This window comes from Dasypus novemcinctus, chromosome 6 (genome assembly GCF_030445035.2).
Source record: "Dasypus novemcinctus isolate mDasNov1 chromosome 6, mDasNov1.1.hap2, whole genome shotgun sequence".
NCBI classification, from domain to species: domain Eukaryota; kingdom Metazoa; phylum Chordata; class Mammalia; order Cingulata; family Dasypodidae; genus Dasypus; species Dasypus novemcinctus.
The window spans coordinates 24,577,481-24,599,154 of record NC_080678.1 but is presented as its reverse complement, the minus strand read 5'-3'; the positions used below and the strand labels follow the sequence as shown (position 1 = coordinate 24,599,154).

At 46.4% G+C, this 21,674-nt stretch overlaps 1 protein-coding gene across 10 annotated transcripts in view; it reads right to left on the bottom strand.

Annotated features, from left to right (window-relative positions):
• Nucleotides 1–21,674, bottom strand: part of NRAP (nebulin related anchoring protein) — a 73,043-nt gene that overhangs the window by 5,196 nt on the left and 46,173 nt on the right. For 8 of the 10 annotated variants that reach the window (XM_058298374.1, XM_058298366.2, XM_058298370.2 and 5 more), the window contains 11 exons: nt 21,168–21,275; nt 20,511–20,624; nt 18,046–18,243; nt 16,257–16,361; nt 12,914–13,012; nt 11,385–11,489; nt 10,945–11,052; nt 9,761–10,072; nt 4,001–4,105; nt 3,102–3,200; nt 1,704–1,808 (listed from right to left, as the gene is read on the bottom strand). In XM_058298374.1, coding sequence (XP_058154357.1) covers nt 1,704–1,808; nt 3,102–3,200; nt 4,001–4,105; nt 9,761–10,072; nt 10,945–11,052; nt 11,385–11,489; nt 12,914–13,012; nt 16,257–16,361; nt 18,046–18,243; nt 20,511–20,624; nt 21,168–21,275 — 1,458 coding nt within the window. The remainder of the gene's footprint in view (nt 1–1,703; nt 1,809–3,101; nt 3,201–4,000; nt 4,106–9,760; nt 10,073–10,944; nt 11,053–11,384; nt 11,490–12,913; nt 13,013–16,256; nt 16,362–18,045; nt 18,244–20,510; nt 20,625–21,167; nt 21,276–21,674) is intronic. The other 2 variants (XM_058298371.2, XM_058298375.2) reach the window with 2 other exon arrangements.

Genomic DNA, 21,674 nt, shown 5'->3' with positions numbered 1-21,674 from the left:
AGTCTGCTGGGGTCAACCAGAGCATGTGGTCCAAATTGGGGTTCTCCTCGTGGTACCAGCTGCCCTTCGCCTGGTCATTTCTCCCTGTATACTATTTGCTTGATTGTGATCACTTCCTTTCAGAGTTTTTTTTTTTCTGTTGAGGTTTTTTACCTTGCCACTGGGAGTCTTCAGATTCTGTAGGCTCTTTGATTTGGAACCCTGGGCATCCCTCTTCTTTATCACAGTGGGCACAGTTTTGTCCTCATCCTCACACATTAGAGTCATTTGATTTTTAGTTATTTCGGCTGCCTTACACAGCTCAATGGCTTTCTTTGCCCAGGAAGGTCAGTTTCCCTCCACATCTCCCACGCGGAGCACTTGATCCAATTGTGCGCATTCCACACGCCCCCAAAGAAGTGCTCTTTCAAAAGAGGTTCGTGAGCTCTCCATATCCACATACCCTGGCAGCTCATTTCAGTTCTGGGACTCTGCAGAACCCCAACCCTCGGGAGAGGACCGACGCTTCTCGCACAGCCTGGGAGGCTGTCCTCCCTGAGCCAGGCCACAAATGGCCTGGCAGTTTCATCCTGGTTTCCACGGCCTTGGGCCTCCAACCGTTGCTCACATGGAGGCCTTGCCTTCCCCCATCCTTGCAGCATTAATGAGATTGATGTTTTGTCCAGGTCTGCCAAGGGGGAGGTCCTGCTTTCCCAGGTGGTGGGCAGCCCACCACAGCTGCTGCTCTAAAATTATCTCTCTCGCATCCCTCAAAAGCATCAAATGCTCATAATAACTCATATTTACAAAGCACCATTGCATTCACTGCGTGGGATCCCACAGGGCTTTACAAATGCAACAAACTAATACACACGCTAACTAGAAGGCGCCTCTAGCCAACCCCTGTGAGGCAGCCACCTCTGGGGTGAAGAGCAGCAGCTGTTGATCTGCACGGAGCCCCAGGACACAATGGCCAGGCCAGGGAGGGAAGAATGGCGGGACTCTGGGAGGCCCGTGCTGCCCCAGGCGGACACACTAGCCTGTGTTATTCTGATCTGACAGCGTCTTTTGATTCCGCCGCCCGGCTACCTGTTATCCGAGGATCACAGTTTCGCCGCCGAGCAGCCGCCTATTCTATTACCACCAGGGGCCTCCAACCCCCGCTAACAACAAGCCTGGGTTTAGGAAACAGCTTCTCGGTTATGCATGCAAAGGGCACACGTCCAGGGGAAACAAAAGGGACGGAGGCCACAGCCCCCGCACAAAGGAGCGAGCTGGATTGGGGTCCTACGAGCTTCAAATGCAACATCTTTCCATACCAAGGGGTGCGATGCCACCGCTCTGTCTCCAAAGTTAAGCTCCTCTGAATGGCTAAGGACAGGGGTCTCGGAAACAAAGCAGGTGTCTACACCTGCTGGGGCTGGGACCACTTCCCTGACCATAACCCAGCACATGACTGAGGTCTTGGGAGCCAGGCCCAGAGTCAGAACTTTAAAGCTGGAAGGGACCACAGACATCATTTCGCCCAGCCCCACTCCCATCTTACAGCTGAAGACAGGGTGGAACAGCAAGGAAGGCGACTTAGAGCCGCGTGGGCCAAGCCTCCCACACCTCCCACTCTTAGTCCTCCTTCCTAGGACTTTTTTGAACAAAGCAAATCCAGTTGGGGGAACAGACAATTTTACAAAAACAGGCATATGCCCCATGAACCACCGTTCACTCACATCGCTCAGATGATGCGCGTTGAGGCGGGCTCGGGCAAAATCTGGGTGGTCAGGGATCAGGGTGTATCTGTGCAGGGATTCCGCATCTCCCTTCCTGTACAGATGCTGCAGGTAAGACAGGTTCAGGGTAAGTGGGTGAAATGTCCATGGACATCTCGGGGGACACTTCCCTGAGCCTCCCACCAGAGTTGCCCGTTGGCCAGAGCAGAGCCCAGCCGGCCCCAAGGGGCGAGCGTGTCCTTCCAGAACTTGCCGGCTGCGTGGCTGGTTTTACAGAGGCCCTGCTTAAAATATTCATCCAGGTCTGCTCCAAATGGGCCACAAACCAACATTCTAGTTGGCCATCCTGTTTCTTACACACAGTGTATTGTAAGGTGTGTGGATATTTCAGAGCATCTTGGCACCTTGGCCTTGGACATGCTTTTTACTAGTAATGAAATACAGCTTCAGTGCCTTTGCTAATAAGAACAGTAGTAATAATAATATAACACAAGAACTACCAAGTCCTTTTTACCATAAAATGTCTTCAAATGTGTCCTTACTTCAAATTTTTAGAGTGGTAATTTAAGAATGGTGAAATATTTTAGGAGCTCTTTGACTCTCATCTATTTTCAGAGAAGAAAATATAATATTTAATATTCTGACCCATTCCCAGATCCAGTTTTGGGCTTTGCAAATGTGAGTCAGTCGGCACAGCATTTGGCTCTCTGTGAGGATGAGGTAGCTTCATTCCGCGTATGCAAAGTTGAATTCTTTGGCAATTTCAGGGGAAAAAACAGCTAACTTCCTATTCTTCATAATAAATACAGTAGAAAGGAAATGGGGCTACATTACACAGAGAGTAAAGGCAGAAGGAAGCCTTTAATGTTGCTGGTATTTTTTTTTCTTTTTTTTTTCTGACTGGGTTATGTTATGTTCATTCCATTGCCATCTATCAACAATTAAGATATTTCTGATCTAGTGTCCGGTAAGGGATCATCAATAATATCTAAAATTATTGTTATAATTATTAATCAAATCATAATAAGGGGGATTTACTGAGGACTTACTATCTTCCAGACTTACCATGTTTCAGGTTCTTGCTAAAAGCTTTATGTGCTTTTGTTTATTCAACCCTCATTTACTTGCTAAAAGCTGTATGTGCTTTTGTTTACTCAAACCTCATTTACTTCATTAAGTCCTATGAAGTGGTGGCTATTGTTACCCTTCCCCACATCCTTTTTCAAATAAGGAAACTGAGATTAGAAGAGAGTAAGAACTAACTGGCCAGGGTCATCAGGAGGCAGACAGCAAAAGCAGGTCTGCACGCCCACCTAGCCAGAACCCGCGGTCTGAGCACTGCCCTCTGGCCCACACTGCCCACCACTGAGTCCTGGGATGAGTGATGAGAGGACCCACCTCACTGCAGTGCATGTAGCTGCTTTTGGCATGAACCAGGTCTGGAGAGTCAACCACCGTGGTAAACCCGAGGCTGTCTGGTCTTCTACGATATTTGGTCTGTAAGAGGAAAGCAAAAATTCCCACGAAGCACAATCAAACATGATGCATTTTCCTGGATGCAGCTTCACCCCTGCCTAGTCAGTACCAAACATGCCAATGACATTATTGGAAAACAAGTCCCTCTTCTTGGTGGGCACATAACAATCAACAATGTGGAAAAGACTCAAGCTTCCTCTGTGATAAGGAACTTTTTACAGGTGTTTTACTCCCTTGAAGAAGAGGCTTTAAAACAGCATGTCTAATGACAGTGAAGGAACTCAGGAGAAAGCAGAATTCTGCATCATTGTGGCTCTGCTTGGACCCTGTCCACATAAGCTCCATTACTAAGGAACTGAAGAAAGCAGTGTCACTCAGGGGGATTCCAGGGCAGAGATCCCTGTCCATCAATACAGCAGGGAGTTCAATTAAGGTAACTATCCCTGTGCAATTTTTAACACCATATGAAATCAGGTAATAGCACCTGGACTTTACACAGAGTAGACTCTGTAGGTAGATGGCATATATCCCCCATGTAAACAACAGGCCAGTTTTAATCATTATTGCACACAACATGGCTTTTGAAAGCCTTCAAATGCATCATCCACTTTCCATTTGTTCCCCAGGAGGGAACAAATTCATTTGGAGGGAGATCTCATTCTGTCTCAGGATTTGCCTACAAATGGTCCCAGAAAAATGCTGGGAGTGTAAGCAGCCATTAAGCCCTCTTGGGATCTCCACTCCCAAAGCAGGTTCCCTCTTCAAGAGGAAATTCCATGTTGCCTGTGTCAGCTCTGTGTAAAGAGGCAGGTTGACAGTACCTCACTGATAAGTTCTCCAGCCTTCTTTGCACTCTCCAACTGTGGGGAACTCAATGCCAGCCATCCTATCCCCTTCATGCCCATCAGGTCTGATTTGTAGCGCAACTGAAGAAAGAAAATCATTGGCTTTTATCAACAGAATGTCTAACACTATTAGAGCATTTCAAGAAGATCCTTGATTTATACTAATAGCATTTGTAATAACGCTTCATCACAACATTTCAACACCTTCATTCCGAGCATATTCTGCATGTCGAGACTAACCATTTGCTTATGCCTTCCATCAGGAGTTAAATAATAGATCATGCACAAGCTACAATACCGATGTATTAACAGGATTCAAAGCAGAAGGTAATGACCCATATGGATGATGCCTTCAAGAAAAGGCTGAAAGATGCTCAAGCCCGAGAATCAGTACTGAGGATTTTGTTTTGTGCTGGTATGAGGTGATTGCCCACCTGTCTAAAGAGAAAAGTTCTACACACTGTTTAGTTGAGAAAAGGGCTTTGAGCTCTGGATTAAGTCTACTGTGACTTAGAGCAAATCATTTTAGAAACCTGTGCCTCAGTTTCTCTCTGTGATACCTGAAGATCAGAATCCCTCTGTTCTCATGAAAATTCCTAGGGTACTCAGGACAAGAGTTGCTCCATATGTCAGATTTTTTTTTCTTGGAATAGATGGTAGTGAGAAGGGGGTACTCAATTATAGAGGGACTCTAAAGACCAGAACGATACAACTGGCCATTTCATCTTTTCATGCCTCAGTTTACCCACTCCTCCCACTGTTGCTCATAATTATAATTTTCTTATATTGCAAACATGGGCTAATCCTCTCTCTCCATTTCAAGGTCTCAGAAGATTAGTACTTCAGTTGAGATGCCATCATACCTGGGAAAAATACTAAGTGTTGCTTAAAAACAATAGGTCTGATTAGAAGTCTCCTAAAATGTTACATCGTTTTACTGCTCCTTCATCTGTCCATCATTAACTACAATGGGGACCATAGCAGGAATACTTTTCCTCTTCTCTTTATGGAAATTACGTATTTTTTAAAGGTGGAAAAAACCTCTCTGAGGAAATCTAAAATTTGGATCTAAACGAAGTTGATGGCTTTTCTCTAATTTAGATATAAGCTCTTCCTTAACGCAAAATATCACTCCAGAAATCAGCCTGTCAGCCTTTTCAGTTTTCTTTCATTTCAGGATTCACGGTGCTCCTCACAGCTGGCCTCAAAGAGGGTTCGTTTCTGATCTACTCGCTGCTGGTTAATGTCCCTGTGCAAATCTGACTCTGCCATCCGACTGGCGAAGGGAGACATCACTCAGGTTCAGGAGAAGGTTTCAAAACCCCATGTCAGTAAGATTGCTTTTTATACCGCGATCTTTCAGTCTACACGGGCAAAGCTTTTGCCTTCCACTCTGATAAAGAACAGAGAAAATTGGATAAATTTCTAAGTTGGAGAGAATAATCCTACAGGGCCTCTTCACAGCCAGGCCGTGCTCCTTTCATAAATGAGATGAAGTGGGGAGCATTCTTTCAACTTGCCTTTTGTTAAGCTGAACAGTACGATTGCAGGTGAGTCAGAAAGCAAGATGCAGGTTCCCCAAAGATCTGGCTGTGCCTTGGACGCTCTTATAAACCGATTGTCTATTGATAGTTCAGCTCCCAGCCCAGCTTTGACTATTCACACAGACCCTAAAAACGACCTGCCTGCCCTGGACTTCACAATGAAAAGGGGGAGCGGGGCGGGGAGCCAAGAGGAATCAGCTACCCAAAGAGGGTTTGGAAGAAGGATTCTAAGATAATAGAGGCCTTCTCCTGCTGCCCAACTGAGTCTGGCTTCCCCAACGGCAGCCTTGCTATTTTCCCTTACAAATAGGAAGGTCTGAAGCCTCCTCCGGGTCACAAGCTTTCTGGCACCCCCATTCTGGCAGCTTTCAGTGCCTAGGTTCTAATGCAGGAGCGATGCAAACGATCATGCTAAGGAGAGGGCCAGGGGAAGGGCAGGTGGGGTGTCTTTGTCATAGTAATAAGAATCAGTATACTCAGCATGTTGTGCCTTAGAAATATCTCACCCAGCCCTCACATCGGCCTACAAAGGACGGGCTCATTCCTATTTTGGTGTTTAAATAATGGCTCAGATTCTCAGAAGAACCATCTTCTGCTGCATTCTAGCTACCCCACCCTAGGTAGTGTTTCTGAGAGCAGACCCAGAGCCAAAGAACCCAGTTTCATAGTTCAACCACCGGGGGGTGCCAGAAAAGAGGTGGAAGTCCCACTTTGCCTCTTAACTAGCTGTATGGCCTTGAGCAAGTTATTTTCCTGCCAGCTGTGTGACCTTGGGCAAGCGGCTTAGTTGCTGCATCTGTAAAGATGAGAGTAACACTAGTACCTACCTGGATGTTAAAAGAGAGGGTTTGTTAGTTTGTGCAAAATATTTAGCCTAATGCCTGGTCCAGAGTCAGCTGCTGCGGCTCTGTTTCTGATGGGGAAACAGAAGATTTCCAGGGGCCTGCCTGAGGCCACAGGGCTGCAAAGGGTGGGGCCAGGGCTGGAGCCCAGGGCACTCCCTGCATGTGCTTTTTAGGATTCCCTGCAGCTCCTGCGCGAGACCGCGGAGGGAATGGTGGCTAGGCAGATTGGAAAGTCGAAAGAGGCAGTCAGCCGGCACCTGTCCACGACAGCACATTGCCCTGGCCGGGGCATCGGGCACCGCAGGCCTTGAGACACTTGACCCCAGGGACAAGCAGCTGGCCTGACCCAGAGCTTTCTTTCTGCCCCCACCCTCTTCTTACTAGTTAGTTTAACCGTGTGAGGGTAAATGACCACAGTAAAACTGAAGCCTCAGAGCCAGATGGACAGATGGACATTTTGAGGTTTTCTATCTCAGCATCCAGATCCCCAAATTAACAAACTTGTAGTTTAGAAAAATGCACACAACATAATAGGGTGATTTAAAATCCAAGTATAATTTCTTAGCATTCAAAATTTTAAAACATATCCTATTTTTTTAAATGTCAGCATGATACTGTCAACTACTGCTTCTTGGGAAGGACTCTCGTATCTTAGATTATGTAGTTTTTTTAGTGTTGAAATTTCTTTTGTGAAATAGTGACCAATGTTTGCTTGGAGTAATACTTAGTTTCTTTCTTTTTCTTTACTTAGTAAAATTAAAATTTGACAGCATGCTCTAGATGCCATCGTTCTTTATATTTTACCCATGAATCCCAAAAGTCTGAGGCCACCGATCATATTCAACCTCTTTGCCTTCCCGATAGTGAATTGGAGGCCTAGAAAGCTCAGGAACCTCCAGCCAGTGAGAGAGAAAGCTGGGCTCCCAGCCCACGCCTTCCGACTCCCCGTTCCACCACGTGCCTCTCCACGTCCTCAGGGGCTTGTCCTGTCCCTGAAGGTGTCTCTTCTCCCAACAGCCCATTGACAAGAGGGTCTCAGGCTGGGCTGTGAGGGTAGCAGGACTGCCTTCTAGCAAGTAGAACTTGGGCTGGCATTCGGGTAACTGGATCCCCTGTGAGGGGCTAAGAGGAAACCCCCTTCCTCTATACTCTACTTGATGGTGAACACTATGATCTTGTACTTTCGTAAATTATGATTAATCCTCAAATAATAATTAAGTTAATTAATCAAATAATTATTAATAGCATAATCAATTATGTGTCCATAATACTCCACTTGCTGCCAGTTATAAGCAAGTTGAGAGGAGTCCTAGCCCGGAAGGCACTAGAACTGGGAGTCTTGGTTGAAAGAACATAATCCTAACAGGGAACACTTTACTGGAGTGTTTCTATGGACCAGGGACTGGGCTCGGCGCTTCATTAAGGCCAGTGGATTGCAATGGGGAGAGATTTTGGTTCCCAAGGCAATTTCTGGAGACATTTTTGGATGTCACCTTGAAGAGGTACTTTTGGTAAAGCTCAGGGGTGATGTGGCTAAACATCTCACAATGCACAGCCCAGACCCCAAAACAGACTAACCGAGTCCAAAATTTCAGTGTTGCCAAGGTTGGCAACACTGAAAGATGAGGGCTAAGGTTACCACAGCCCTGTGGGTGGTGTTCTCCGTGAGATCACCTTCCTCTAGGGCTGCGGGGAGGCCTGGAGAGACGCTGTGGATGTGCAGTGCCTGACGTGGGGAACGCTCCAGAGACAGGGGCCAGGAGCGCGTGGTCCCTGCTGCCACATCCCAGCCAAGGAAACAGGCTTGTGGAGGACGTGGGATTTGTCCAAGTCCACATCCAGCAAATGGAGGTGCTGCGATCTGAACCCTGGGAGGCTGGTGCCTGAACATCCCACTGTGACATGGGAGGGGGCTGGTCCTACCCCCCACCTGCTGGTGCCCTCACTCAGGGGGCGGGTGGGGGCTGCCTGCCCTTCCTGGGCACCAGTGTCTACCCTGCACATGAGGGGCAGGGCTCTGGCAGCTCTGTGCTTCCCCAGGGGAGAGCACAGTGGTTAAGGGCGTGGGTCCTGGAGCCAGCCCAGCCTCTGCACCTCCGTGTGATCTCAGCTGCAGAAACGGGAGCGACAGGTGTACCCACCTCTTAGCTCGCAAGTGAGATAGAAGGAAGCAATACTCGCCAAGCTCATAGCCCCAGGTGGGCTCACGGGAAGCAGGGGTTAAGGATCAGTGATGCCTGTTATGGTTCTTGCGCAAGATCTCCAGCATCCTTACCGCCCTGGGCACCTGCCCTCGGCTCTCCCTCTGACCCCACCCCCGGCCACACACGCACTTGGCTTCACAGGGGCCCCAGAGATGCAAGGCATTCCGGCCTCAGGGCCTTGCCCTTGGGATGGTGACTCCATGTGCCTGGAAAGTCCCCAGATAGTCACACAACTCATTCCTTCATCCCTTTTAGGTCCTTGCTCACATTCTGACCCCTATTTAAAAACACACCTGGGCACGTACAGACACGTGCACATACAAACACAACACACACACATTCACACACTCCTATCCCACCTGCCCTGCTTTGTGTGTCTCCAGAGCCCACATCACCATCCAACATACTATACATTTTATATATTTATCATGTTGTCGTTTAGCCCTAACCCCCTCCCCAGAGGTAAGCACACCAGGGAAATGAGGGCACCTACAACTCCAAGAAGGAGAATCACATCCATCAGCCATGTGGGATCTAAGCCAACTCTCGATATAGAGGTAGAGTGGACATCACCATCCTAGGGTCCACAGGATGGAGGAATAAAATATGGATTAGAGTAGACTTACTGGTATTCTACTATAGAACTACTGTGAGTAGTAAAGGAAGAAATTGTAGCATTGATCTGGAGAAAATGGCCACCGTAGTTGCTGAGGGTAGGGAGAGGGAAGAAGAGATGTGATGTGGGGGGCATTTTTGGGAGTTTTCCTAAATGATATTGCAGGGACAGATGCTGGACATTACCTATCCTGCCATAACCCACTGAACGGACTGGAGGAGAGTGTAAACTACAATCCATGTGGTGCAGCAATGCTCCAAAATGTATTCACCAAATGCAATGAATGTGCCATACTGATGAAAGAGGTTGTTGAGGTGGGAGGAGTGGGGGCTGGGAGGGGTATATGGGAACCTCTTGTATTTTTTAATGTAACATTTTTTGTGATTTATATACCTTCAAAAAAATACAATTAAAAAAATAAATGCTCAAAAAAAAAAAAAAGGCTAAGGAAGACAGCAAGGATTTACGCTCAGCCTGGTGGAAAGAGGAAGGTCAGAGGCTGCTTGCATTCCACGAGCTCCCCATACCTCGCTCTGCAGGGCATGGGCTTTCTTGGCCCAGGCCAGCTTCAGGTCCTCGGGCAGCGCCGTGAACGCGTGGCTCCGCGTGCGGTAGTCGCGGTCACTGGCCAGGGCTTGGGCCCTCCTGGCGTGGACCATGTTCACCATGTCCAAGGGCAGGTGGCACTGGGCCTGCCCGCTGGCTGCCCGCCTCCTGTACTGGTGCTCGCTCTGCAGCTGGCCCACCCGCTGGCAGTGCAGAAGCCTGGGGTCGTCGCTCACGCTCCGGGCCCCGATGAGCCTCCCTCGCTCCTTCACAAAGTCATGTCTATAGAGAAACTGGAAGGGAGGAGCAGCCGGTCAGGGGCGGGCATTCAGCCCGCTTACACTCCGTCTGCACATTTTCATTGCCGACCCTAGAAAAATTACCTTTTCTTACACCGGGAAGGGATGGTTACAAGAAAAACCACACTGGGGGTGGCCTGAGAATGTGCTTTGCTCCCCAGGGAGATGAACAATTAAAACATGGCTCCATTCTTTCTATCTAATTAAACCCGGAGCCTCAGAACCCAAGTAAGGGCCCCATTCCCTTTACATGTCCCACGGCCGAAAGGAATATATCAAAAACGGTAAAAGAGAAACTTGTGCTTTAAACGTTCACACTTGGCAAAACAGTAAACCCAAAAGACAGGATCCATTTATTTGAAGTCCACGTTTTTCTGCGATTTGTTTGTGGGAAAGAGAAAGTCACCTTCATGTTCCAAGGCTATGGACGTTAGGGACAGAGTGGCTGAAACACAGCTGGCAAATCCTAACACCAACGCACGAAACTACAGAGAGCGGAGGGGGTGATGGGCAACAGCTGTATTTCACTTTCTATCGAGGGTACTCTTTCAAATTCGGGGTGGAGCTAGAAAACAGGCAGTTCTCACATTATAGAGGGGTCATTTCCTAGGCATCGCCAGCAGAAGTAGAGCCTAATCTCCTTCCTGCCTGCGACCTTTGTCTGAATTTAGCTTCTGCTTAATAGAGCCCTTTTCCCCCCCTCCTTCTGCTAAAGAACCTCATTCATAACTAATACATTCTGCAGGTGACATGCTGCCTTACATAGTTAGAGATTTGCTTTAATTCAGGAAAATCAGCTGCAGACATTGTTTTACATGAAGTTAACAGCACTTAGGCAAGACGGAAGGCGGTCTCATTCCACTCACGTCGCTGGCGATGTCTCCGGAGGCCCGCGCAGCCTGGAAGGGGAGCGCCTCGATCGTCAGCTTGTAGCCCTGAGCGCGGAGATTACGCCAAGACTCCTGGTATTTTGCCTAAAGTAGGAACACATGTAGCTCGTCTTTTAAAAAAAATTACACGAGGCAACGAACAAAAGGCGACCCCTTTCATTTGTAGTACAGTCTTCCCGAATCGATTTCTGACAAGCGAAAAAGCTTTCTGTTTTGTCTCATTAGCACACACGCCGTCGTGGGCTCTGATACCCGCTCAACACGTTCGTGAGCGGGTCTATTTCACGTGGCCCTCGGGAATACACATTTACAGAAGTTTCTGGGGATACCAGAAAGGCCACGGCGGCATCACCTCACAGGTAGAGATTTAAGCGGCTTCGGGGCAGGCCTGGGCTTCAGCAAGGAGAGAGGCTTACGTCACTCAGATTGGCCGCGTTCGTTTTTGCCCGGACAAACTCGGGCAGGCCCAGGGTCATTGTGCACTGGTGTCTCGCGTGCTCTCCAGCTGCTCTATAGAGGCGCTGGGCAAAAAGAGAAGCAAGAGAATAAGCGCTGTGCGTTTCTGCAGTACTGGAGGTCCCTGATCTGTGTTCGTAAAAGTCCATTCACTGTGCGATGGATACACCATCAGGATTGAGGAGGAGGGTGCTTGCAATAAAGACAGCTTTTCGGGACTCACTGGATATAAAAGGAATACGTAAGGAGCGGCAATTTGCTTTACTCAATTATAGGCCAAGGAAAGAAAAACAGCTTTACCAATGTTATTGAGGCTCTTTACAGTGTAGGCGTTTTCCTTGACAACACAACCTGAAGACCATACTAAGGCCTGGGAAATTTAGGAGACACTTGGCTTGTCAAAATGGAGATTCCCAAACCTTAGCCTTACTAAAGCCCCAGGATCCTTTCCATTGCTGAACTTTTACCAAACGCTACCCTGGATGGCCTCATCTGGTACCAAAACACCTGTTACGATTAGAAGTGGATCTGTGATTGGTGGGTTTTCCAAGGCCAGCGGCCATCCCCAGAGGCACTGTTACCTCCACGGGGCCCAGATCACAGAGGAGCATAAAAGGATACATCTGAATTTCATTGATAAAGTCACCAAACAAGCTTTTGAATTCTACCTCTGTGGACTTTCTTATTTCAGGCTGTCTCTTCTTACCTCTCAACTTGGGGTGAGGAGGGAACTAATAGCATAAACAGTCAAATCTCAACTGCCTTAGTCAGAAGGAGAATCTCAAAAACTAGAGATGATTCAAAATTTAATTCTCTGCCAGCTCACCTTCCACTTCAAACCTGTGAGAGAGTCACTAAGAAGAAATAGAACCAATAAGGCTAGAATGATAACTGTATGTAATAAGATTCCTTCCTCTTTCTCCTTGCTCTGCTAGAAAATTTTTAGTGTTCACTGGGTAGAAGGTGAGTGAAAAGAGGAGGTGGATAATCGAGAAGAATGACAAACACCATACTAACTGTCCTTGGATCACCAAGAATCCTCCCTATAATAATCAGAATAACAATATAAAATTGAGTAGCCAGTATCTGCATAGATACACCAAATGAATAACAGACCAGTACTTCTTAAGCTCTAAAGTGAAAGGGAACCACCAGAGGTTCTTGCTAAAGGATCATTTGGATTCAGTAGGTCTGGGGTGGGACAGGGGACTTCAGCATTTCTTACAAGTTCCCAAGACATGCTGCAGCCACTGGCCCATGACCACACTTGAGGTACTAGTAGAGACTAGAGACCAAACTGGATTTCCAACTGGGCCTCTTTCCTCTGGAAAATGTTTAGGTTCCAGATAATTATGTTTTTTTTCTTTTCAAACCTCCATGCAAACGTCCATGCTCTCCCCACCTTCCCCACCCCACAGATGTGCACACATATTTTTAACAGTCTAGCCATTTTTAAAAAGCCCATTCCAAAACCATCAGGAGAATTTACCTCATTTGCAATCTGATTGCTGAATTTTGCATGGAGGAGGCTGGGAGAGTCTGTCACAGCTGTATACTTGAACGACTGGGGTTGTTGACGATATTTACTCTGAATTGACACATAAGAGGGGAATAAGAAGACTCCGTAATGTATAAAACCAGAAGAAGAACCAGTTCTTTAAATGTCAGTTATACCACTACATGGATGAACCTTGGAGACATCATGGTAAATGAAGTAACTGAGACCCAAATGGACAGACTTATGATTCAATTTATATGAATTAGCTATAATATGCAAATTCACAGAGACAGAAAGTAGAGTACAGTTTACCGGGGTGGGTGAAGGAGGAAATGGGTATAGGGTTTCTGTTCAGGTTACTGGGAAAGTTCTGGTAATGGGTGTTGGTAAGGGTAGTGAACATGATGAATGTGATCAATCCCACTGTTTCGGCATGGTTGAGATGGGAAAGGTTTTGTATATATATTTCTATAATTATAAAAAAAAGTGACTAAAGAGACAATGACAATTAAATGTAATACATGATCCTGGACTGGATTTAATAATTGAAGAAAAACAACTCAAAAGGACATAATTGAGACATATGCAAAATGAAATAGAGAGTGTAAGTTTTATATCAATGTTAAATTTCTTGAAGTTGGTAACTGTACTTAAAGTGGTTCCATAAAAGAAAATCTTTGGGAAGTGGATTTGGCTCAACTGAAAGTGGATTTGGCCTACCATATGGGAGGTCCAGGGTTCAACCCAGGGCCTCCTGACCTGTGTGGTGAGCTGGCCCACGCGCAGTGCTGATGCATGCAAGGAGTGCCGTGCCATGTGTCCCCTGCACAGAGAAGCCCTATGTACAAGGAGTGTGCCCTTCAAGAAGAGCCGTGCCACGCAAAAAAAGCGCAATCTGCCCAGGAGTGGCACCGCACACATGGAGAGCGGATGCAGCAAGGTGATGCAATAAAAAGAGACACAGATTCCCAGTGCCACTGACAAGAATGCAAGCGGACGTAGAAGAGCACACAGTGAATGGACACAGAGAGCTGACAATAGGGGGAGGGGAGATAAATTTTTTAAAAAAGAATATCCTTGTTCTTAGGAAATGAACAGGGAAGTATTAAGCATTCAAGGAGGATGATGTAAACAAACTACTCTCAAATGTTTAGAAAATAAATAAATAGATGGAGAGACAGGTATACAGAAGGATGGATGGATGGACAGATGGGAATATAGAATGATAAGGCAGATGTAGCAAAATGTTAAAAATGGTGGATCTAGGTATCTGAGCAGGGAGTATGTTGTAGTTCTCTGTATGGGTTTTTGTATTATTTTTGCAACTATCCTCTCACATTTTCCTCAACTTTAAAATTAAGGACTCAGGATCCTTTGCAGAACAATGGACATAAGACCTTCTATGTGTACCTGGGGAAGAGCTGGCATTGCAGGTGAGTGAAAGGTTTACTGCAAGCTTTGGCTCCAGGGATGTGTCATCTTGCCACAAGAGCCCGAGCATGGACAGAGTGTTCTGCAATGAGGATCCTGCATAGAGACTTCCTTTTCTGTTGTCATTTGACACAAAGCTAAAATAGCTAAATATGCACTGTGAAAATTGCTTTCTTATATCAAAAGTTCAGATCCCTCCTCCAGGTTTGCAAATTTCCAAATAAAATCATATTGAACTAATAAAAAGTTGAAGGGAAAAATACCAATTATAAAACCTCATTTTGCAAAGGCAGCTAGTCAGTCTGTCAGTCCAGAGTCCAGTCCATCCCCTGCTCTCATGACCTCAGAACTCAATGGGATGAAGAAGCAGAGGAAGAACAGACAGACCGAATCAGATACTTATCAATGGGAACGGGAGAGCTAGCCCTTTGTCATGAATGTGAACACGACTATTCGAATTGGAGGTTTGCTCCCCAGCTTTGCCCACTGGAGACCCAGTGCTCGGCGGAGATCCAATTGTCTGATGGTGCAGCAAAAGCAGTTACACATGCCTGTGCCCCGCCCTGGGAGACCTGAGTTCGGTATATTATCAATGGGGTTCTGGCACCTTTTACCTAGGGCTTTTGTAAAAAGGCCTAAAGGGGATTCTGATGCATCATGGGGTTTGGATATCACTCACTATGGAGATCTTTTTGGAAAAACAAAGCACAGAGCTAAACTCAAACTCCCACAGTGAGGCCAGCCTTGATTTCCCAGGGTTCCTAAATCACGTGTATGCAAACCTAAGCCCTTCTGTCTCACCCAGGTCAGGCACTGAATGTTTTTACTTCCAGTGTCTTCCATGGTGCCCTCCTGCCCTGGCATCGACCATGAATGGAAGTCACAACACCCTTGCAGGGTTGACCAAGACCCCCCAGGACACTAGAATAGACTCACTGTCATTCTACTTTAGACTTATTGTGATTCTAGCAACGGAAGAGCTTAGATCATTGGTGTGGAGGCAGTAGCCGCAGGAGGTCCTGAAGGCAAGAAGAGGGAAAAAGGTGTAATACGGGGACATGTTCAGGACTTGGAGTTGTCCTGAATGACATTGCAATGACAGATACAGGCCATTATATATCTTGTCATAACTTACAGAATTGTGTGGCAGAGAGTGTAAATTACAACATAAACTATAATCTATGCTCAGTGGCAATGCTCCAGAATGTGTTTATCAATTGTAACAAATGTACCACACTAATGAAGGATGTTGTTTATGTGGGAAAATGTGCGAGGGATAGGGAGCGGGGCATATGGGAATCCCCCATTTTTTTTATGTAACATTTATGCAATCTAAGTATCTTTTTTAAAAAATTAAAAAGCATATTATAATTTAAAAAAATAAAAAATAAAAAAGATCCCCCAGGAGTTCAGAGAGTGATTCTCTTTGACTCTTGGGAGAATTCTGAGATTACTAATCCTCCTATCAATCAAACAAGGGATGTATTATTATCCATGTTTGACTGATAAAGCTGATACCCAGGAAGGGCAGGTCCCTGACTTAAGGTCACACAGCAACTGAGTTCTGGCCTGTAATTTCAATCTTCATCATTGATCTCCAAAGCCTGTCCATAGGGCCACTCCTCAAAGGGATACAAGGAGAGCACGTTTTATAAGCCAGGGAATAATTCTTGAAAGTTAATAGAGGCAGTGACTCCACACCTGCAAAGCTGTCTTAAATGGTGTCCAGTCTAGAATAGAGAAAAGAGTAAGAAAAGAGGCCAGGCAAAGTAGCTAAGCAGGGGACTGCCATTGCTAAAAGTGTAGCATCCAACTTGCTTTATCCATGAGAAAGAAACGGATTGTGCACTCCTCCTCTGGAAATATCTTTGGCCCTGATCTCCCCTCCAGGGTTGCCAGTTACCTCGCTGATGAGCTCAGATGCTTTCTTTCTCCCTTCAATCTCTAACGTTCCTGGAATGACACAGGCAACACCTCGCATGAAGTTCAGGTCCTGCCGGTACAGATTCTGTAAGAAGCAGTACAAAGAATCAGAAAAGCCAAACTCTCAGGACAAGGACGCAAGGAGAAGCCAAAGGACTCGTGAAACGTCATCACCAGGACAGTGTCATAATTAGAACTCCAGGCCAACCAGTCTCTCCAAATATATTATACTCGGCTAACACATAAGAACTTCTTGATAAAAGCTTATTAGGGAGGAAAAAAAATGTAGGTCAGAAGAATATAATTCTGCTGTCACTTGGCTCAGAGTAGCTGATACAGAGATGCTAGACAGATTTTTATTTTAATGCTGGTCTATCAAAAAACAAATGCTAGATAGGATTGTGTTTAGAAAGTCAGTTGTCTTGAGGCAAATGTGGAAATGGTTTAGCAAGTCTTCTAAAACAAAACCTAACAGCAGAGGGTGGTATTAATTAATCATAGGTTAAGAAACAACCAATCAATGAATCCAGAATAATCTAGGAAAAACCTGTCTGTGTGGGTGGGAATGAGTATGTATACCTGAGAGATTTGAAATGACAGTTTAAAGGGCTCCCAAATCCACTCCCCTTCAGCCACCGCTGTGTCCCCTGGGCGTGCTGCCTTCCGATTGCTCTCACCGTGAGAGGCAGGACAAGCAAGGGCTCTGCTCAAGTGACAAACAGGCCCCGAGATGAATGTGGCAGCTCCTTCATCACCAGTTCCTACCGCTGCTCTCAGGCTCCTGACAGTTTATGTCATTCAGTAAACGCTGTACACAGGCGTAACATTCCAACAGATGACAGATACCCAGATCCAAGTGCCACTCAGCCTGCAGGCACTGCCAAACCAAGACACGGGTTTTGTGCAGGTTTTGTTTTCCTCCACAGGCCCATTACTGGCCAGTGGTGTAGGATGAAAACTTAGCGAGCTGGGGAAAGAAGGTGTGTGCAAACAGGATGCTCTCGCCTGTTGGTAGTAGACGCCCTGCCTCTCCTGGGGTGTGAGGAAATCTCCCAGTGTCTCCCAAATCTCCAGGACCCATGCCTCAGAAAACAGGCGTGATGAGCAAGAAATGCACATCGGAGGGGCATGAAGGTTGAGGCTCCTTGAGAGGTCCCAGGAAGGATCTCCAGGGCACCAATTTCCCTGCCTTCCTCCCAACACTCTTCTCCCTGAAGTGGGTCAGTCCTCAAGTGGCTCTGAGCAGCCTCACCCAACAGATCTTAGCACTCCTCAGAATTCGATGGCACAGGAAGGTAAGAAATACAAAGAGGAACCTCCAGTCCAGCCGAGACCGGAGGCAACACCACTGGCAAACCTTGAACATTCAAAACCATGGTATCTTCATAAGACACCACCTAAGCTCGAATCCCAGCCTCCCCATTTCTCATTTACAGCTGTTTGTCATGGGCAAGCTATGTGACTTGTGTGAGCTTCTCTACACTTACCTGTAAAGCTGGAAGAAAGATGATCCATGAAGGGTTATTGTAAGGATTAAATGAGATATTGCATGAAAACACAATGCTTCGAACATACATAAATGCTCAATAAATGGTGGTTGCTATTATTAGATTTGTGTAGCTTGCTTAAGGGCTAGACGGGAACACTGGGGCAGTGTTTCCAAAGAAGACCAAGGTTTAGGATCCCTCACCTCTGGAGGGGCTTGCAAGTCCCTACTTGGTGGTCAAAGTTGAGATGAAAATCACCCGGGAGGGGGCAGGAGCCCTTACCTCGCTCTGCAATCTGTGAGCTTTCTTGGCACAGCTCAGCCTCAGGTCTTCTGCCAAGGAAGTGTACTGGGGGAGTGGGTGTTTGTAATCCTGGTCACTGGCCAGGCTCTGGGCCTTCTTGGCATGCACCAGGGTGACCATGTCCAATGGCAGATGGAACTGTGCCTTTGTGTGCTCAAAGCCTTTCTTGTAATTTACCTAGAGGGGCAGACAAACCAACAGCAGTTATTTCAAAGCCAGTGTTTGCAACTGGACCATCCGGGAGAGCAAGTGCAATGCAATTATCCCAGGTAAGCCCGGGAGAAATTTTTTGGCAGGGTCAGTGCTCCTTTCTTACAGAGATTGGCCTAATAAGCTGGGCTCATCTCCAGGTCCTGACATTCACCAGCCTCAGCTTCTGGAGGCCACTGGTTTGGGTAAAAAAAGTCCAGTTGGGGAAAATGCAGAGGTTCAAGGGACAGATATGTCAGTGATTCCCTTGCTCAGTTCTCTAGGTCTTCCCATTTTCCTGGTGCAAGAAGGTGCCTGGCTAACTTGCAGCTGGCTGGGTAGATTTTCTCCCCTTCACACCACCAGCTCAGTTTTAGACACCAGGGACTCTCATCTCATGCTAGCTTATGAAGAGCTGCAATGAGTCAGATGACCATGTCTACTACATCTTGGAGTCAGGGGTAGTGGGCTAGATGCTTAGAGATCCAGTCCTGAGGGACAGGTATTCCCAAAAGTCCAACATGCATCCTGTGGGAGCAAGAGGGAGGCCCATTTTCCTACCACTAGCTCCACTGCCAGTATTTCGCGGAGCTGTTTAAATGTCTATGGAGCTCATTCAGGGCTTTCTTGGGAATCAAGTGCAGAACCACCCCCTCTTCCTTCTCCTCCTCCATCTTTCTAATCACCTCCCTACAGCTCCAGACAATCTTTCCTAGCCCCTCCTCACTCCTAGAAATTCCCCTCTTCACTTAGCATAAGGCTAAAGACAATTTATGACCAACTCTTGAGCTCCCAACCCAGGAAAGAATAAGGAAAAAAAAGTTAGAAATGGGGAAACTGAGGCAGAGAACAAAACGGCAGAGAATACACAGTGCTGTGGAAAGAGCATGAGATAGAGCTGGCTCCATGTCCTGGCTCTGTTCCTTTCTATTCAGCCTTAAGGAAGGGACTGAGCCACTCAGTGTCTCCATCCCTTATCAGTAAACCAGGGTGAATATCAAGATCAAGTTTATAGCAATAGTGTGGTGGCTAAATGAGACATTGCATATAAAAGTGTTGCATCCTCTGTAACATGTTAGACCCATACTGGCTTTCATCTCTGCCATTAGCCAGCTCATATAGGTGCAACAAGATAGCATATATATACAAGCATCCAGGAGGTTGCAATCAAGGGCTGCAAACTCATATTTCTACAGGAGCCAGACAGGTAACATGAGTAAGTGAAGCGAGTCATAAAGTGGGGGTTTGGGGGTGGAGGGAAGGGGTGGCTGGTGACCAGGAGAGCACATATCCCTTCCAAATGAGCCTGTCAGTAATATGCAACCTCGAGGAATCCAGATCCAACTTCTGGCCAATAGTCTAAAGTTATTATGTGAATTTTTCCATTTTTAAAGGTTTGTAATTAATTCAGTGCCCCCCCCCACATACTTTAGACCACATAAAACACCTCTACAGACCCCATAGGCATCCAGTTTATAGCCATTGGCCAATGTCATAGAACACCCAACCCGGAAGAGAACTAAGGGGTAGGTTGACTTGGCTAGGTTATGTGTCCAGGTGTCTGGTCAAACGCTGGCCTATAGATTGCCATGGAGCCTTTTCGTAAATGGGATTAGCACCTAAACTCTCTTGACTTTAAGTACAGGTTTACCTCCATAATGTGTGTGGAACTCACCTAATCCATTGGAGGTTTGAAGAGCAAAGAACTGAGGGTTCCAGAAAGAGGAACTTCTGCCTCAAGACTATACCTTCTACATTGAGTTTCCAGCTTGCCAGGCTCCCCTAAGAAATTCATTCTCAAGACTTCAACATTACTCTTACTGGAATTTCCCTGCCCTATGGAATTCAGCCTGCCCTATAGAATTCCAACTCACCAGCTCCCACAATCACATGAGCCGACTCCTTAAAATAAATCTCACACATATTCACACACATACATATATACCATGTATCTGTATATGTACATACATATAAAATGTATAAACACACACACACATATACACATACCAGATATCTTGTTGGTTCTCTTTCTCTGGAGAACCCTGACTGGTACAGGAGTCAACTAGGGATTAGAGATTCCTTTTACAGAAGCAGCAGCTAATGTCCAGAAAGGTCAAGTGATGTGACAGTGTGCTCATAGCTAGTTAGTGACAGCCAATACCCACATCCAGAAGGACAAATGACATTAACCCACTGTGCTCTGAGCATCCTTAGGTGAGGGGCATACAGCTGCCTCTGCATTTTCTCCGACTCACATCGCTCTGCAGTGAGGTCGCATGCACTGAATGTGCCAGGCTGATATCATCTTCCAAGCTCCGGGAGCCAAGCATCTGTCCTTTCATTTTCTCAAATGCTTCTTTGTATTTGTACTAAAGGAAAAGAGAGCAGGAGAGAGTAACAGCTCAGGGACAAGGGACATGGAATGGAAGAGGTGGGTATTGGGCGAAAATGTTTTGTTCTTTTGACAGTAACTGGGAGAGTTAAAAGAGAACATGCAGGACTCATCAAAAGATCTATTCTTTCATATGCAACACTCCCAATGACTAAAGGGCTCGATATGAAATGGCAGGATGTGTTAGCACTTGGGCAGCCCAGGCTTGAAGAAGGTGGGTGCATTGTTAGCAGTCTCTTCACATGGACTCGCTTTATGAAAGCGCTTGGTGGATAGTGTATTTCATCTGCCCAGGGCCCATGTTTACAGGCCAGCATTTGGCTTTGTACCCCAAGCTAGGACTTTTTTTTGTTGTAAGATATGTTCTTCCTCACTGGTCGTTACCTGATTGCCCTAATACAGTTCAGAAATGAGAGTATATATTATCCACAGGCAAAAGAAGACAGGACCTGACTTGGGGGCAAGTGGAATAAAACCTGGGTAGCTTTAACACTGTCACATAGTGGAGGCTGATGCTCACATCACTTATGATTTCACTGGAAGCCTTTGCTGCCTGAAATGGAATGGCGTCCAGCCTCAGCTTATATCCACCATCTCGAAGTTTGCTCCAGGATTCCTTATAACGAGTCTGTGGGGAAGATGTGCACCAATGAAGAACTTCATAGTGACCTGGTGGTTTCCTAAACTCTGGTTTACCAAAATGGGAGTGTGGTTTGCTAAGAGAACATTGTGGCTTAGCAAAAGCCACCCAGGAGGTAGATCCTGCCTCATGCCAACAGTGGGGGGTAGAGCCTTAGTGGGGGGATAGTAAAAACACTGGCTTTGGATCAGACCCAGGATTTCTGAGCAGCAATTTGATCAGAGAAGAAGGAGGCATGAGGTTGCCTTTACACGGCTCTTTCCATAAGATAAAGGGGTGATGAAGAAGAGGACTTGAGTTCCCTACTCACTCCTTGGCACAGCTCCCCAATATACTCAGCTGTATTTTGGCGCTCCCACATTTCAGCTCCTTTTACAAATGCCCTTT